This window comes from Humulus lupulus, chromosome 3, assembly GCF_963169125.1.
Source record: "Humulus lupulus chromosome 3, drHumLupu1.1, whole genome shotgun sequence".
Taxonomy (NCBI): domain Eukaryota; kingdom Viridiplantae; phylum Streptophyta; class Magnoliopsida; order Rosales; family Cannabaceae; genus Humulus; species Humulus lupulus.
The window spans coordinates 279620921-279638784 of record NC_084795.1 but is presented as its reverse complement, the minus strand read 5'-3'; the positions used below and the strand labels follow the sequence as shown (position 1 = coordinate 279638784).

Below are 17864 nucleotides of genomic sequence, written 5' to 3'. Positions count from 1 at the left end.
AATACTATGTTAAGCACAACAGCCACAAACACTATCCAACTCTTCATCTTCATCGTCGTCTTTGAGTTTTGTTCTTAATTTCTTTTGGATTATTGAAATAGTTCATTATTATTACAACTTAGTGTCTTGGTTTCTTTATTGGCTTTATATAGGATTATTATTGGAGTGAATATCGCCTTTTGTAAAACAAGAATACAACAACTGTTGGTTTTGAGATTTGATTGAATGTCTTGTTTTTTGTTTTTTTGCTTGTAATAGTTGTTTGGTAGATTTTGGGGATAAATTTAGTGAGGTTTTTAACTGATTTCGTTTGTATTTGGTTTATACTACCCACTTTTAATTTTTGGGGTGTGTTATAATGGTTTCTATCATAACAATGTCATATTGCTGTAAAGTTTTGGTAGAGATAATAAGATAATGTAATGCGGAAATAAAGATTGAAGAAAACAATGAAAAGTGTATGAAATTTGATGAAGAGAATACAGGACGAAGCTCCCTTAAGAGATTCAAGAAAGGAAAAATAGAATACACTAAGCCTAACAACTAACAAACTGAAATAGTGGAAAGAAGACTCGGTCAAACACCTAAAACTAAAATAAAATCAAATACAAATAGAAAGCAGAAAATATAGGGAAAAATAAAACTAATTCCTAATAGCATCCCCTCAAGATGGATTGTGTATATCGTGCACATTCATCTTGGAAATATGAGAGGAAAGAGTACTTGAAGGCAAAGGCTTTGTAAAAGCATATGCCAATTGATGCTGGCTGCTGACTGAGATCAGCCGAAGTGAACCAACACGGATTTTGTCTCGAATAAAATGGCAATCCAGTTTTATATGCTTTATCCGTTCATGAAATGTTGGGTTGTTAGCAATATGAACAGCAGAGTTGTTATCACAGTAAATAATGGCTGGTGTTGTTGATTCAATTTGGAGGGCTTTGAGCAAATATTGAAGCCAAGTGAGCTCACTGTCGTGGCTGCCAATGCACAGTACTCTGCCTCGGTTGCGCTTTTAGAAATCGTTGGTTGCTTTTTCGATCTCTAGGAGATAAGGAAGTCTCCAAGAAAAATGCAAAAGCCTGCTATAGAACGTTGAGATTAGGGGCAAGAAGTTGAGTTGGAATCTGAAAAAGCTCTGAGTTTGAGTGAAGAAGAGGCTGGATAAAGAAGCCCATGTCCTGGTTTTCCTTTGAGATAGTGGAGGAGGTGGTGGACTGCCTAAAGGTGTGTTGTACGAGGTGCTGACATAAACTGGTTGAGACTATGTACTGAAAAATGATATCAGCCCGAGACAAATTCAAGTATAAGAGCTTGCTAATCAACCGCCTATATTGTGAAGGATTTGAAAGTAAAGTTTCGTTTGTATCATTGAGCTTCAAACAGGGATTCATAGGGGTAGTAGCTGGTTTACTTGCTAGATATCATGTATCGTGTAAGAGCTGTAACGTATATTGTCACTGAGAGATGAACAAGCCTAAAGAAGAGCAAGAAACTTCAAAGCCTAAGAAGTATTTGAGAGAGTCGAGAGCCTTAAGCTTGAATTGAGTGTTCAGGGACTGTTGTAGGTTGTGCAAACAAGACAGTGTAGGCCATGTGATGATGATATCATCGACGTAGACGAGTAAAGCAATGATGTCAGATCCATGTCCTTTGGAAAACAGTGTGTAATCAGCCTAACAATTTCAATTTGTTCTTCACGAAATCCCAATTTTTTCTTCACGAAGATGGCCAATTTCATTGCACGACTCCAAGATGTGTAGTTGCCCTAACCAGTTAGGAGTTGAGACATCAGGACATTTCTTGGGTTATCAGCGTGATGAAGATAACACAGGTTTGAGAGGTCTTCAATGGTTGTTCTTGATATCGGGTTCTGGGTAGATACCTGAGATCTTGATTCAATTGTGTTATCATGCGGTGGTACCACTTGATGGAGGAGAAAAGTCATTTGAAGCAGTTGTAGACATGGTGAGAAATCGTGGGAATGAAAATGGCAAGAAGGAACAGAAATGTGCTGCAAAAAAACACAGAGGTTTGCCGGAGCCGGAGAAGGAGACACTGCTTCGCCGGAGAACAGGTGAAACAGGCTGCGGAAGATCAGAGAAGAGGATCAGAGGGAAAACCTAATTTTCTCGTTCTAATACCATAATGTGGAAGAAAAGATTGAAGAAAATAATGAAAAGTGTATTAAACTTGATGAAGAGAATACAGGACGAAGCTCCCTATATATATGAGAGCCAAGAAAGGAAAAATAGAATACACCGAGCCTAACAACTAACAAACTGAAATAACTGAAAGAAGACTCGGTCAAACACCCAAAACTAAAATAAAATACAAATACAAATAGAAAGCAGAAAATACAGATACAAATACACATATGATTACGACCTATGATTATGACCCATGATTGTTGTAGAGGTGATTTCCTACAATTGATTAAATGGGCACCAACAACCTGTCAAGAACATAGAAAGAGACAAGAGTTCAATTGGGAGCACCAGTGGGGTGTCAGCCAAAGGGATTCCGATGCACAAGTTAGTCGGGTTGTAACAAAATTTAATTGAAAGTAATCAAATTATGATGTAAAGAATGAAAAAGTGATGGATGGATGAGTAGTAGAATGGTCAGAGTGACGATGGCGGCGACGGCGGAACTGAACGACTGGGTTAAGTTCGGTGAGGTCAGATCAGACTGACTGATTCGACTTGCTTGACTGGATCGCTTAGAAAGAGTAATCTTCGTTTCCGTAAGAGAGTAAAGTGATTATTCGATGTCCCACTCTCAACCCTTGAGGCTATTTTTTATAGTCATCCTCTTCTTTCCATTCTCCTCTCGTCTATCTCGTCCATCTAACCCGTTCTTCGTGGCTCCCCTTTAATTTTCATGGAAGAGGAGCGGGTATTTCGACTGCTTCAACGTCTCTGGCTGACTGAATGCATCCGGACTCGGGCCTGGGTGATAACTAGCCCGTTTGGATGGCTTATTTAATATCTGCGGGCCCATTTACATCGATTTGGGGCCTTATTGGCATATTGGGCCTGTTGACTAGTTGGATTTTAATTGTAGACAAATTTTGTCCACTACAATTATGATTATGACCTATGACTATGACCTATGATTAGGACCTCTTATTGTTAGGAAAATATGTATTGCCTCAATGGAAATGGTAAGAAAATATTACAACTCTATTCAAAATATTACAATAGACAAAGATTGATTAAATAAAGTGTTACAACTCTATAACTGAAAAATACAAATAAAAGGAGAAGAAGATGTAAGATGATAGAAATAGAAAGTACAACTCTATATCAAAAAGATACAAGTAAACTAGAAGTGTTTGAACAAAGGAAATAAAAGGATTACAACTTTTAAACAAAAGTACAAGTAAATAGAATGAGAAGAAAAGAAGAAAGAGCAATAGAAGAAAATAAGAACAAGAACCAAAACAATAAACTCTCTCTCACATAACCAAAGTGAAGAGTGTTGGGGATCACCAACTTGAACAAGGAATTTTCCTAATGACTTCCTCTCTATTTCCTTCTACCATGTAGAATGAAATTCGTTTAGAATCTATCTTATCCACTACTAGACTTTTATGATTTTTAAGCCTTTGACTTCTTCTAGGTTCAAAGGGTTGCTTTACATCCTTTTGAGAATTCTCCTCTTGAGAATCAACTTTGGATGTAGAAGCTTGAAAATTGTTCTCATATAACAAATTCTCCTTTAGAGATGTTGAAGCTTGAGAATTGTTGTCACATAACATATTCTCAAAGAATTCAACTTCTCTAGATTCAATCACAATATTAGACTCTAAGTCTAATAGCCTATAAGCTTTGCTATTGTTGGCATAACCAACAAAAGCACGCTTTATGGCTCTTGAACCCAACTTTGTTCTATTAGGTTCGTTTTTCTTGCAATATGCAAGACACCCCCACACTTTGAAGTACCCTATATTGGGTTTTCTTCCTTTCTATAACTCATATGGAGATATTTCATTTTTCTTCATCGGTATTCGATTAAGAATGTGACAAGCGGTTAAAAGCACTTCACCCCATAAGTTGAAGTTCAACTTAGAAAACACCAACATAGAATTTATCATCTCTAGATAAGTCCTATTTTTCCTTTTGGCAACACCATTGTGTTGTGGTGTATAAGGTGCAGTACACTCATGAATTATACCATTTTCTTCACAAAATGTATTGAATTCATTAGAGAAGTACTCTCCTCCTCTATCACTTCTTAGAATCTTAATATTTTTATTTAGTTGATTTTCAACTTCTAATTTATACAATTTAAAAGCATCAAAAGTTTCATCTTTATGCTTTAAAAGGAACACATAGGTATATCTACTAAAATCATCTATAAAAGTAAGAAAATACCTTTTACCACCTCTAGTTTAAACACCATGTGAAACTTTCTCAAGCAAATAATCACTAATTTCACTTTTAGTTGTCTAAATAATCTCAAAGTCACTTAAACAACTTTTGTGTGTTTTCTAAGAGTCTCTTTGAGATTCTTTTGAAAACATCATTTTGACATTCATTGATTTTCTCATCAAAATCAATTTGAGGATGTCAATTTTAAACACTTAAATCAAAGAAAATAAACCCTCAATGATTTATTTAAACACTTTGATTTCTAATGCTTTGGTTTAACATTGTCTCCTCATTGAGATTAATGTGAAACATATTACCATCTTTAACAAGAATGAATAAAATTCTCTTCAACCTTATTCACTATTGGTATAAAGATTCAAAATTGCTTCTCCAATTTTGTAATGTCACCTCATTGAGACATTGAATATTTGAGAATTGTTGTCACTAAATAATTCTCAAATGTTTTCTCTTTTGACCACACTTTTAGACTCCAAGCCTATAGGTCAATATGTCATCCCATAATTTAGGATCCCCTTAATCCATTTTCTTGCAATTGCAAGATACATATCAAAAGATGTGACCCCCTTAGGTTCTTCTTTTCTTATCTCATAAGTTGAGATGATCAACACTTGAATGAGAAATTTTAGTTTCTCATATAATTCTCTATATTTACCAAATAAATGGTAACTCATCACATTGCAATAATATAGGATAAAACATATTTATATTATTATCACCTTAATAATCATATTATATGGCACACCATAATAATCATATTATATGGCACACCATAATAATCATGATATTTCTCATGTATATATCAATATACTTTTATATATTAACATAATTATGTCTCAAAGAAATTTCACATAATTTGTCAACATATATCCATCATATTAGTATGCATTTTGAATCTCATAATTATATTATAAGTATAAATATCATACAATAATTCACATATCCACATATTGATATATTATTGATTCATAAAATCAATATATAGGCTAATTATCATGCTTTTATAAATTCTCAAAACATAATTTTCATGTCAAATGTATGTACTACTATCTCACATATAGCATACACATAAGATTAACAATCACTAGATTATGTAGAGCTTCTCAAAAGTTCACTTCTAAGGATTTAACTTTCACAAATAGATGTGTAACCTATGTTACAATGTATCTCATATTATATTAACATGTTAACATTTACACAATTATTCATATATCAACATTTGGAAAACATGCTAATACATGAAATACAATTTCATCACTATTATATAAAATTTACACTTACCTTATCTTACCACCAAGTTCAATTGAATCCATGAAACCTATTCCACCCTACTAGGTCTTGATTCATGATTTTGATAGTCTCACCTTCCATTGAAACAAACAATGGGGATAAGCTTTTGAATGTTAGGAAAATATGCATTGCCTCAATGGAAATGGTAAGAAAATATTACAACTCTATGCAAAATATTACAATAGACAAGGATTGATTAAATAAAGTGTTACAACTCTATAACTGAAAAATACAAATAAAAGGAGAAGGAGATGTAAGATGATAGAAATAGAAAGTACAACTCTATAACAAAAAGATACAAGTAAATTAGAAGTGTTTGAACAAAGGAAATAAAAGGATTACAACTTTTAAAAAAAAGTACAAGTAAATAGAATGAGAAGAAAGAGCAATAGAAGAAAATAAGAACAAGAACCAAAACAATAAACTCTCTCTCACACAACCAAAGTGAAGAGTGTTGGGGAACACCAACTTGAACAAGGTTTGAAACCTTTGTCCAAAAGCTTATTTCCCCCTAACTCAAGCACTAAGGGATCTCTCACAGATTATAGGAAATGTTTTCTGGAATAATCAAGCCTCAAGGTGTTTCTAGCCAAGTGCTCTAGTGGATAGAAATGGTGTGTCTTACAAGTGAGCATTAGGCTCCTATTTATAGAGTTTAGAAACACCCTTTGAATTTCAAATTTCACCAACCCCCATGGTTGTTACCAATGATTAATTGGGTGTTTTATGGAATTAAAATAGAGATTTGGGAGTTACTTGGCTGTTGGAATCGTTCAAAATTGGATAAAAACTGAAATTGTATGAAGCTGTCAGCCACTAGGGCCGCGGCGCTTGTTTCAAGCGCAGCGGCCCTTGGTCATTTTCAGCAACCAATTTTTTAAGTTTTTTCCAAAACGTTCCAATTTATTCCCACTTGATTTTGTAACTTCCATACACAATATGGGAGTTAAAATCACATCTCTATCAGCCATTTCTCATATGACTTTAAGAAATTCATCTCAATATTGTGTAACAACAAATCTACACAATAATGGGTGATATTTAAGAGTTACAAATTTGTGATGAATTTGTAACACCAAATATATTACATGTTTGGATATTTCACATATATCCAAATAATGTATCTCTCTATAATATGTTACAATATGTGACACTCTATGTCACATTTATTTAATCTAAAACATTATATTATAAAATAATATAATATTACATTATATTATAAAATAATATAACACTTATGACCTGTGGTTAAGATCTATATTATGTTTATTTTTAAGGTATTATGAACTTTTGTATGATTTATGATATGACTGTTATGATTACTTGTTATATGAATTTTGTTTATATTTTCCTTACTAGGCTTAAAAGCTCACTCATTATTATGTTGTTGTGTAGACAATTGAGGATAGAAAGGCCGGTGACGAGTGAGACCTAAAAACTTAGTGATGTATTCGTGGGGACCATATAGTCATTGAATGATCTAGTGGGCCTATTTATTAAAGCATTTTCTTTTTAAGTTTTAATGTTGCTCATTTTATTTTGTTATAAACCTTATTTTATTTTTTTAAAGACATAGGATCTCATTGCTTATTATGATTTTCTTAAATAAAGGAGCAATATTTATGTTTATGATCCAATTTTGTATTATCGATAATATTATGATAAATAAATTATGGCGTTACATTTTCCTTGTGCAAATATGGCACCTAGTAGTCATGTGACTACTGTAAATCCTGATAAAGCAACATTACTTTATGCTATTTTTTCAGGCATGCTTGTTGATATTGGTAGGATTATAGTCTCACAAATACATTATGCATTATTTACTCAAAATGTGGGGTTATATTTTCCTAATTTGATAACAAGTCTATGCTTGAATGTTGGGGTTGAATTTCATGAGACCGAGGAGCTTTTGACTTCTTTGAATTATGACACTGTCACTATTAACAAGACCAAAACAATTGGTCCATCTAGTCTTGCTTCTGCATGTGGTACATCGTCTCAGGCTCGACCTAGACGTCTGGCTTCTTCTTAATCTTTAGAGGAGAAGAAGAGTAGATTGGAGCTCAATTTCCAAGAGCATCACTTGTGGAGTGTTAATATGGCCCAGTATCAACATGGGTATCATCAGGCATTTGCGTCTCATTTCGGCATCAATACCAGTCAGTTGCCTCAGTTTCCCCAGCAACCACATTTTGGTTATCCTCCACCTGAGGGAGATGGTGGATAGGGTCCTTCGTCGTGAGTTCTTCGAGTTGTCTGGTATGTTTCTTTTCTTTAAAACATCGAGGACAATGTTTAGGTTAAGTTTGGAGGAAGTGATTTATTGTATATATTAGATTGTGCGTTTGTGTTAGTATGTGTTGTTTTGGTTGTGGTTTGTCTATGTTGTTTAGAGTGTTAGTTGAATCAAGTTGACAATGATTAGTCGATGATAATATGATTGAATGATGTGTTGTATAAATTGAATGAGAATGAAGCTATAAATATTCGTGTGCTTGGTTGAATATTTCTTTCCATTTTTACTTTGTCCACTTAAATAATTGAGAGCTTAATCGTGATTTCTGATCAATTTTGTGTGATTGAATATTGTTTATGCTTGCTAAATTTTTAAGATAAAAATTAAAATTGAAATTGGTTTTATCATAGAACTTGTTTGCTTGCTTTTTGAGACGAAATCTTAGATGATGCATGCTTAGGAAGATGATTTAGGCAATTCTTTGAAACGATTGAGCATTTCAAGCTAACCTATTATTTAATCACTAGTTAACCAATTTTTAGCTTAATTTGATTCTTTTTGTTGTTTGACACCAAGTTTGAGCCTTTGAAACTCTGTTATTTTTCATTCCCTGTGATGTACCATGAGCATATGAAAAGTAATTGGGGAATGAATTGTAATAGGGATTTTTGTGGAAATTTGTGTCATTAATAGAAGAAAAAATTGAGAGAGAGAAAAAAATATTGAAAACGAACTACACTCCAATTGAAAATATACAAAAAATAAGTTTGGGAGAGTGTAGTGTCATTAGGAAAAAAAATATTATGTGTATTAATTTTCTCTCAAAATAAGAAATATTGGGAAATTTGGGATTAGATTTTGGGTTTGTGAGTTGATAAAGGTTGAGTTGTTTGGTTTGTATGCTTATGGTATAGTTGAGCCTAAATGACTTTTTCATCTACCTTTACCTAAGTCATTCAATTATAAGTCGTGAAAGCCCTATTGATTTTTCAACATGTGTATCTACATTATTGGAAATTAGCAAGTATAACAAGCTTATGGGATATAATTAATTGATTGACTGAAATGAAAAAAATTGGTGAGCATGAATGGATTCAATTACATTTTATTTATTAATCACGATTAGGAGAGTTTTTATTTTTGTTTGGATTTAAGAGACGTGGAAGAATGTTTTGACTGAAATTATGGATTATTGGTTGACTTTCCTAAAGATTATATAAGTATGTTAGTCATCATAGCTTAAGGCTTGTATTATTATTGTTGGCTTGATTCAGTTGTGTTTGTTGTGTAGGTTTTTAGTCGAGTTTGTTAATTGTTTTATTCTTAACTCAAGGGCGAGTAAATGGTAAGTTTAGGGGAATTTGATAAATGAGTTTTAGACTTGTTTTAGTGTGTCTACTTGGGAGGTATTTTAATTGTTTAGGGCTATTTTGTTCTATTTTAAGCTTGTTTTGGTTTATTTTTAGGTTTTGAAGGACTCGGGATGCTTTGGAATGAAAAAAAGGTCAAAATCGACAAAAAGACAAAAATCTGTCGAAAAATGGTGATTTGAAGCAAGTAGCGCGACTATGCTACATAGTGCCGCGACTGTGTTAGGTGTCTGGAAAAAGAGTATTTCTGTAGATTTTTTAAGGGCATTTTGGTCATTTCACTTGGGAGAAAGTAGGGTTTCGTACTTTAATGCGATTTTCATCATAATATCAGAGTTTTGGAGAATTGGAACATAGAGAAGACGGTTGGAGACTTTTGGAGAAACATTGGATTACTTAGAGTTTTTCTTCTTTTCTTTATTTTCTTTCATCCTTAGTTTATGTTGATTGATAGTGTCATGGATTTGAATAGTATTAATATGAACTAAATCTAGTTTTAGGGTTTTTAATTGAGTCTCTTGAAACTCTTCTATGAATTAATGTAATTTTATGTTTTGTTCTTCTTATTTGAGATTTTTTCAATTTATGCTTAATGCTTGTGCTTTATTGGCTATTTATTACATGATATATATGAATTTGTTTCAAAATCTAAAATGTGAGATTCAAACATGCTATAATTGACTAGACATAGATTTCGATATTGAACGAAAGTATCAATATGTTTTATGTAGCTTATAAGTTCTTATGCCTAATGCTTCCTATATGTTGAGTTTATCATAGAATTATAGAAAATTCACACATAGGTCGAGTTTTATATATCTTAACACGAATATAGAATACTTTTGTAACTTGCTATCTCAATTAGAAGAAAATCTTATGAGAATAATACATTAAGGAAATAGAGAATGAAAAGATGATGAGATTAAATTCCCTAATTTTCATCCATTAATTAATTATCTTCATCATTATTTGTTTCGAGTTTATAGTTTTTAATTGTTTTTGTTTCGTAGTTTTTATGTTTATGTTTTAGTTTTCTCTTATCAACAATTTTTCGTTAGCCAAATAGAGATTGTGAATTAAATATTGGTACTTAGTAATTCAGTCTTCATTGGACGATACTCATTGGACGATCGAGATTGTGAATTAAATATTGGTACTTAGTAATTCAATCTTCATTGGACGATACTCATGCTTGTGCACTGTATTACTTGAAACGATACGTATACTTGCATTATCAAATTTTGACAACAATTATGAGAAAATAGAAAAATGATATATAGATGATTCTATAAAGCCACATTACCTCCCTATAGCTCTCTTTTATATAAGTATATAGTATTTGAAAATATCACAAATTATGATAAAATAGATAAATGATATATAGATAATTCTAGAAAGCCAGATCGCCTCCTTATAGCTCTCATTTATATAAGTATATAGAATAAAATATAGATTCTTTTGTAAAATAAAAAAAAATAGAAAATACCACAAATTATGAGAAAATAATAAATGACATATAGATGATTCTATAAAGCCATACATAATATATAATTTATAAATTTGAATAATATAAAAATATATAATATAAATTTGATCAACTCAAAAAAATATAATTAGAATAAATAACATTTTTCTCCTTGAACTTTTAACACTACCAGATTGTGCCCCCTAATATATACGATCTATTAAAATTTCCCCTTGAACTATTGAAACTATTATACCGTGCCCCATGTTAGGATTTGCATAAAATAATAGTATTTTTACCCCCCCCCCCCCACATCTTTGACAACTACAAAATTGTGCCACATTTAAAATCTATTTTTTTTAATTAATTTTTAAAAAAATTTAACAAAATTCAATAAAAGAGTAAAATGATTTAAAATTCATTTTAAATACATTTAAGTTTAAAAATATTTTTAAAAAGAAAAACTAAATTGTTACAAATAAAAAACATATTCCCTTCTTTTTATTCTTTTTTAATATATTATTTAAATTAGTTTCTGTTCTTTCATGTTTTCCCCAATATTTTTAATTAATTATGTTTTATATATTTCTTTTAAAATTAGTACATTTTTAATTTATTAATAATTTATATATATTTAATTTTTAAAAGGATTTTAGGGGGCAAAAATGAAAGAATAGAAAATAATTAGAAAAATTAATAAAAATAATAAAGAAGAAGAAGGGAATATGTTTTTTTTAATTGTAACAATTTAGTTTTTCTTTTAAAAAATATTTTTAAACTTAAATGTATTAAAAAATAATTTTAAATAATTTTAGTCTTTTATTGAATTTTTAACAATTTTTCTTAATTTTTTAAGAACTAATAGAAAAATAGATTTTTAAATTTTTATAATTAAAATGGGCAAAATTTGGTAGTTGTTAAAGTTTGGGGGCAAAAATGCTAATTATTTTATGCAAATCATAACAGGGGCACGATCTGATAGTATCCATAGTTCAAAAAGAAAATTTAACCGACCTTATATTTTAGAGGGCACAATCTGGTAGTGTCAAAAGTTCAGAGAGCAAAAAATGCTAGTTATTCGTATAATTATTGGGCAAGGTTGAGAACTTTATTTATAGCCTAAAAGTATAACAACCCACAATGATTTTGTAAATCATGCGGGACAAAAAATATATAAATGATATATAGATGATTCTAGGAAGCCACATCACTTCTCTGTAACTCTCATTTATATAAGTATATATATTTTCTTTTTCGACTTTGCCCCTACTTTTTTGACAGATGAAAAGTAAGGATCATTCTACAAATAAAAAAAAAGGTCTAAAATTTTTGCAAGCTTCATTTTCTCCACCCATAGTGGTTTAGGTGTTTGGTTCACCCTCTTCATTTTGCAATTGGTATTTGAAGCTTGAAGGGAGTTTAAGTTGTAGGGAGGTTGTGTCAGTGCTTGAAGATTTCCATAAAAATAGAGGGTTGATTCACAAGTTCTAAAGAATAATTTAGAAGATAGTTTTTTTTTTTTTTTTAATGTGTATAAATGTTTGTAATAACTCTGATATTTTAGTGGATTTACTTCTGTCGAAACAAAGTCCCATGTAAGTGAAGAGCAATTTTGGCATAATCATGTAAGAATTCATAAGAAGTTAATTAAACTATCATATTATTCAGTCTTAATATATGGATTGTTATGTTATCTAATGACTTTTGTACATATTCATGGATCAATACTATTATTATGGTTGTGGTTTTTTATTTATTGAAAAGTGAGAAGAATATTCACTCACTGTATGAATGTATGATTGTATTCAAAATTAATTAGTTGATGAGCCTATAAGGATTAGAAGAAGAAAAAACATGTATAATTAAATATATATTTTACCAATAGTATTTTTTCCAAATATTTTACATTAGTGATTGATGAAATAATTTCAAAAGCACCTGAATAAACAACTATTACGATCTTTCAAAAGTAGTAATATTAGAAAATAACTTTTTCAATAACCCAATAGAAAATTGGAAATGCATATCTCACCACAAACTCTCTTTCAAAGAAAAATAATTATGTCACATATTTAAAAAGTACAATAGATAATTATCATCATACATAAGTGAAAAAAACACTATATAAATTGATGATGAATGAGGTCAATGACGACAACGATTAGGGTTGGTGCAACCGCGGTTATATTTATTAGCCGGGGTACGTTGCTCGTAGGGGTTTTGACAACCCTTGTGCGGACCTCCCGGCCTTTGACATGGGTCCAACACCCCTGGATTAATCATTTTGTTGTTTGTCTTCTTTTTCTTGTCATCCGATGTTGATGATGACGGCCCTGACGCCGCCTCGCTCACAACCAACATTATGCTAAGCACAACAGCCACAACCGCTACCCAACTCTTCATCTTCATCGTCATCTTTGAGTTTTGTTCGTAATTTCTTTTGGAATATTGAAAAAGTTTGATTATTAGTATTATTTTTATTACAATTTAGTGTCTTGGATTCTTTGTTGGCTTTATATAGGACTATTACTGGAGTGAATATTGCCTGTTATAAAGCAATAATAGCAATTGTTGATTTTGGTTTTGGGATTTTGATTGATTGTATTAATTGAGATGTTTGTTTGCTTCATCTATTTTGGGTAGTTTTTTGGGATAAATTTAGTGATGTTTTTAACTGATTTCGTTTGTGTTGGGTGGATTGTATGTATTACCCACTTTTATGGGGTTTGTTACAATAGTTTCTATTTATGGTACTATGACATGCCATATTGCCCAAAGTTTGGGTGGAGATAATAATATCATGCAAAAAGTTATGAACTAATTAAATTAGGAAAATTTGTATGCTTGATAAATGCTATAATTTAAAAAATAATATTAGGCATATTAAATATTTTAAAATAATACTACTTTTTGGCACTTTACCCAAAATATTCTTATCATTTCCCCCACACTTTTAGCTTCTCATTTATCTCTTATCCCTTCTCTCTGTCACCTCTAAATATTGTATTTCGAACAGATCTAAACATGATTTTTGAGTTTTATTTTTTGCAATTTTTTTTTTAGATTTAAAACTCTGAAATCTTTAGAAAATCGACCTTGCTCGATGTTGGTTCGATGGGACCTTCAAAATCATGATTTTCATGAAAAAATGACTTTGCTCGATGGTAGTTTGAAAATATTTTGATAAAAATCAGATATGGGATACTATTTTGATCAATTTTGTAAAGCACAGTATCCGTTTTGTCATTTAACAAAACACAATGACTAATAGCGTATTTGAGAAAAACACAATGACCAAACTGATATTTTCCATTATTTTTTTAAAAGAAATTTATATGGAAATATTTAAATTATATTTTATTTATATGTATATTTTAGAATATGAAAAAGATTTTATTTTTTTTCAAAAAAGAAAGATATATATTTTTTTTCCTGAGGTGTTTAGCTGAAAGTACAATAGTAACCCTGAAAAGAAAACGGTACTACTAAACCCTTCAAACCTAAAAATAAAAAATAAAAACTTAAACCCTAGTGAGTCCTCCCTCGACTCTTGGCCACCCAACTCGCCGACTCTCTCTCTTTTCATCTCTCTCCGGCCGGGACTGTTTCTCTCTCTCGCATGTAAGTGTTTCTGGGTTTACTGTCTCTTTATTTTGCGATTCACCGACCCATTTCTCTTACATATTCCCTAATTTTCTATGTTTTCCCCAAAATTTATGATCCAGTGTACAATGTTGAATTTGTTGCTACTTTGTTTACATATGTATATATTTATGTATGTACTTGTGTTTTGCGTTGGTATTTTTTAGATTTTCATACAAAATCGATGGGGAAGAAGAGGAAGCACAGTGAGACCGTGGTGGTGGCACCGGAAAAGAAGGACGATACCGCTGCAGAGAGGCCTCAAAGGACACTTTTGGGTTGGAAGGATAAGAAAAGTGAAGCCCAAGAGAGTGAATCCACCACCCCATTTTTCAGGAACAAAGAGAAGGTTTTGGTCACTTGTTCTCGAAGAATTAATTTCAGGTTGGAAAATAATCAAATTCCTTCTCTGCTTTTTCATATTGGTAATTTTTGTTGTTTGACAGTAGTGATGAACTATCTGTATGCATCTCTGCTTATAGGTATCGTCATTTGATGTTGAATATAGTCTCACTTTTGCCTCACTGTAAGAAGGATAACAAGGTTGAGTCGAAGCAAAGTAAGGGTGCGGCACTTAATGAGCTCGTTGAGCTCAAAAATTGTTCTTCCTGTCTGTTTTTTGAGGTGAAATTTTGTTAACAGATCAACCCATATGTTTCATTTGAGTTTTTGGATTATTTGTACAATTAGTTGTATGTATGTTTTTCATTTTTACTTTTTGAGTATGTGATTGGTTTTGAAAGAGTGAGGTTGTTGATTAGAGCATGACAGGTGTATGAGATTTGGTCATCAAGAATAAAGTTTTGGTTACTTGCAAATATTTACTAGCTCATTTTGTACCATTTGGTGTTTTCAATTTCAGTGCAGGAAACAAAAGGACCTTTATCTATGGATGTCAAAGTGTCCCAATGGGCCATCTGTGAAATTTTTAGTTAATGCTGGTAATTTTTCTGTTCTGGTTTTCATCATTGATATTTTATTACCCCTCGAATGGTCAAGCAAGTGGTTTGCTCCCATAAGGTCTGAGGCCCCGAGTACCTACATACATAGCAATTGCTATAATTTCTTGGTCGAGGCAGGGATCCTAGTTTCCAAAAAAAAAAATCATTGATATTATATTCAATATCAATTGAATTCGTTGGTAATTTCCTTTCACAGAAGTTCTGAAAAAGTAATAGGTTGGCGTGTTTTTGTTCTTTTCAGTGCACACTATGGAGGAATTGAAGCTTACCGGGAATCATCTTAAAGGATCACGACCCCTTTTAACGTTCTCATCCAATTTTGAAAACAAACCACACTGGAAACTTTTGAAGGAGATGATAATACAGGTATATTATGCTTTCTGGCCTTTTCTGATGCAACCATTGTCCACCTTACTGTCTTAGTTCCTTCATCTGACAAGTCAAAGCCCTAGCATTTTTTTTTAGTAATATGACTCATGCTTTGTCTCATGATATCCAACTTTGATCATCTTTTTCTCTTCCCTTTAATGCAGTTCTTGTCCTAATTATCTAATTATCCTTGTCTTTGAAGTTACATGCATAATATCCACAATTTTACAAGGACCTGAATGAGTTAATTTTGGCTTGGCTGTCTCTGAACATTTTTATGCTCTTCCCCAGATATTTGGGATTCCAAAGGAGCACAGGAAGTCTAAGCCATATCATGATCATGTCTTTGTATTCTCCATCGTTGATGATCACATTTGGTTCCGTAACTATCAGGTGTGTTACATTTCTTAAATATATGACGACGATTTATGGTCTGAGGTATATGATTTTTCTATTAGCCGGGTGCTTATCTGAAGGTTGGTGATGTGAATATTGATGAAGAAATATGATGTATATATCAGTATGAGTATCATAATAAGTTAATAACTCTAGATTGATGGTAGCATTTCAAAAGTTTATAAAAGAATTTAACTGCATCAAAAAATGAAATGGTTGGAAAAAGCATTTTCATTTTTTGGTTCATAAAAGAATATTTGCAAGGAGAAATGTTAGTGTGAGCTTTTGAATAACTAAAGCATATACATAAATCAGATGTTGTGTTTTCTTTAGTTTTTGGGACTAATGTTTCGATTTTGAAATTGCCTCTGACAAAATATATATTCTCACGTTATTTTCAGATAGCAGTTCCTCATAATGAATCCGACAAAATCGCAAGAAGGGGCTTGGAAAACATGACCCTTGTTGAGGTTAGTAGTAAACTGTCTTCCCTTTTACATTTTAAATGTGTGGTTGTGTATAACATATATCACATCGAACTATTTTGTTTGTAATTTGACATGGGTAAACTTTGTTATTTTCAGGTTGGTCCACGATTTTGCTTAAATCCAATCAAAATATTTGGTGGCAGCATTGGAGGGCCAACGCTATATGAGAATCCATTTTACATATCACCAAACCAGGTTGGTTGATTAGTTCATCAAAGTAGTTTGAAATCTATTTCTTATGTTTCTTCATCTTGGGTTTGTGTTACTAAGTTAAATAAACGACTCTAAAACATCAATTTCATTTGATTCTTTGTTATGGTTTTAGATTCGGGCAATGGAGAAGCGGAAAAAGGCTGGAAAGTATGCTAAGAAAGTCAAAGCAAAGACAAGAAGAAAGATGCATGAGCAAGAAAATCCATTGGAGCCTGATGAATTTGCTGGTATGTGGAAGGAGTGATTTTCTCTTGAAAGGAAACAGAGCCTTGAAACCATGTTGTATTTTTTCTAAAATGGCAAATTTTGGTAAACTGTTTTGGGATAGTTTCATATAAAATTTTGTCTCCCTGGTGAATTAGCTTACTCATTTATGAAAAAAATGATTTTGAAAATCGACTTCAGTGTTTTTTTTCTTAGAAGAATGTTGAATTGTGGTTTTTTTTATATCAAAATTAGTGTAACTAATATATTTTATATTTCTATATTTATCAATTGCACATTTCATTCGCCTGGTCCAATATTCAAAACCATATATTTAGAGGATATCGTTCGGAGCAATAACATAGCTGTTCATGAGATTGGTGAAGTTTAAATCTTCATATCATAAAAGGTAGTAAAAAAGTACATGAATGAATTAATATAAAAACTAGCTTGAATTTTTAATCGATGTTTGATTGATCCGCAAACCTTAAAGCATTCCCAACAAGATTCTAATTTCTTTATCCTTTTATCTGGGAAAATAATAATTTGTTCTGTATTTGTACTAAAATGATGAATATCATATTTGATAATTCGTTTTATAAAATATATTTTATTATTATTTTATATTGGGGAGGAAGATTTGAACTTGGGACCTCTCCGAAAAAAAATATATAGCTTTAGGTTGTGCCTTTTACTATAAAATTAACTGAGTTGGTTCTGCTCGTGGCTTAATGTCCATGTGAGGATCATTTAGATCCTTGGGGTTTTGCATTTCCACCATTTCTCGACCTCCTGTCATCATTGTTTGTTTTGTTGGGTTTGAAGTTGTTCG

General features: G+C 31.7%; 2 protein-coding genes across 2 annotated transcripts; one reads left to right on the top strand and one right to left on the bottom strand.

The window, feature by feature from the left end:
• Nucleotides 1-12841: 12841 nt before the first annotated feature.
• Nucleotides 12842-13161, bottom strand: LOC133821689 (protein RALF-like 25). Its single transcript, XM_062253849.1, has one exon. The coding sequence runs from the start codon at nucleotides 13159-13161 to the stop codon at nucleotides 12904-12906; it is 258 nt and encodes an 85-aa protein (XP_062109833.1). The 3' UTR covers nucleotides 12842-12903.
• A 1071-nt stretch (nucleotides 13162-14232) lies between these two features.
• Nucleotides 14233-17338, top strand: LOC133824572 (ribosome biogenesis protein BRX1 homolog 1-like). Its single transcript, XM_062257496.1, has 9 exons — nucleotides 14233-14379; nucleotides 14568-14784; nucleotides 14883-15024; nucleotides 15263-15341; nucleotides 15604-15728; nucleotides 16023-16124; nucleotides 16529-16597; nucleotides 16712-16810; nucleotides 16941-17338. Exons 2-9 carry the CDS (start codon nucleotides 14585-14587, stop codon nucleotides 17070-17072), a joined length of 948 nt encoding a protein of 315 aa, XP_062113480.1. The 5' UTR covers nucleotides 14233-14379; nucleotides 14568-14584; the 3' UTR covers nucleotides 17073-17338.
• The last annotated feature ends 526 nt before the right edge of the window (nucleotides 17339-17864 follow it).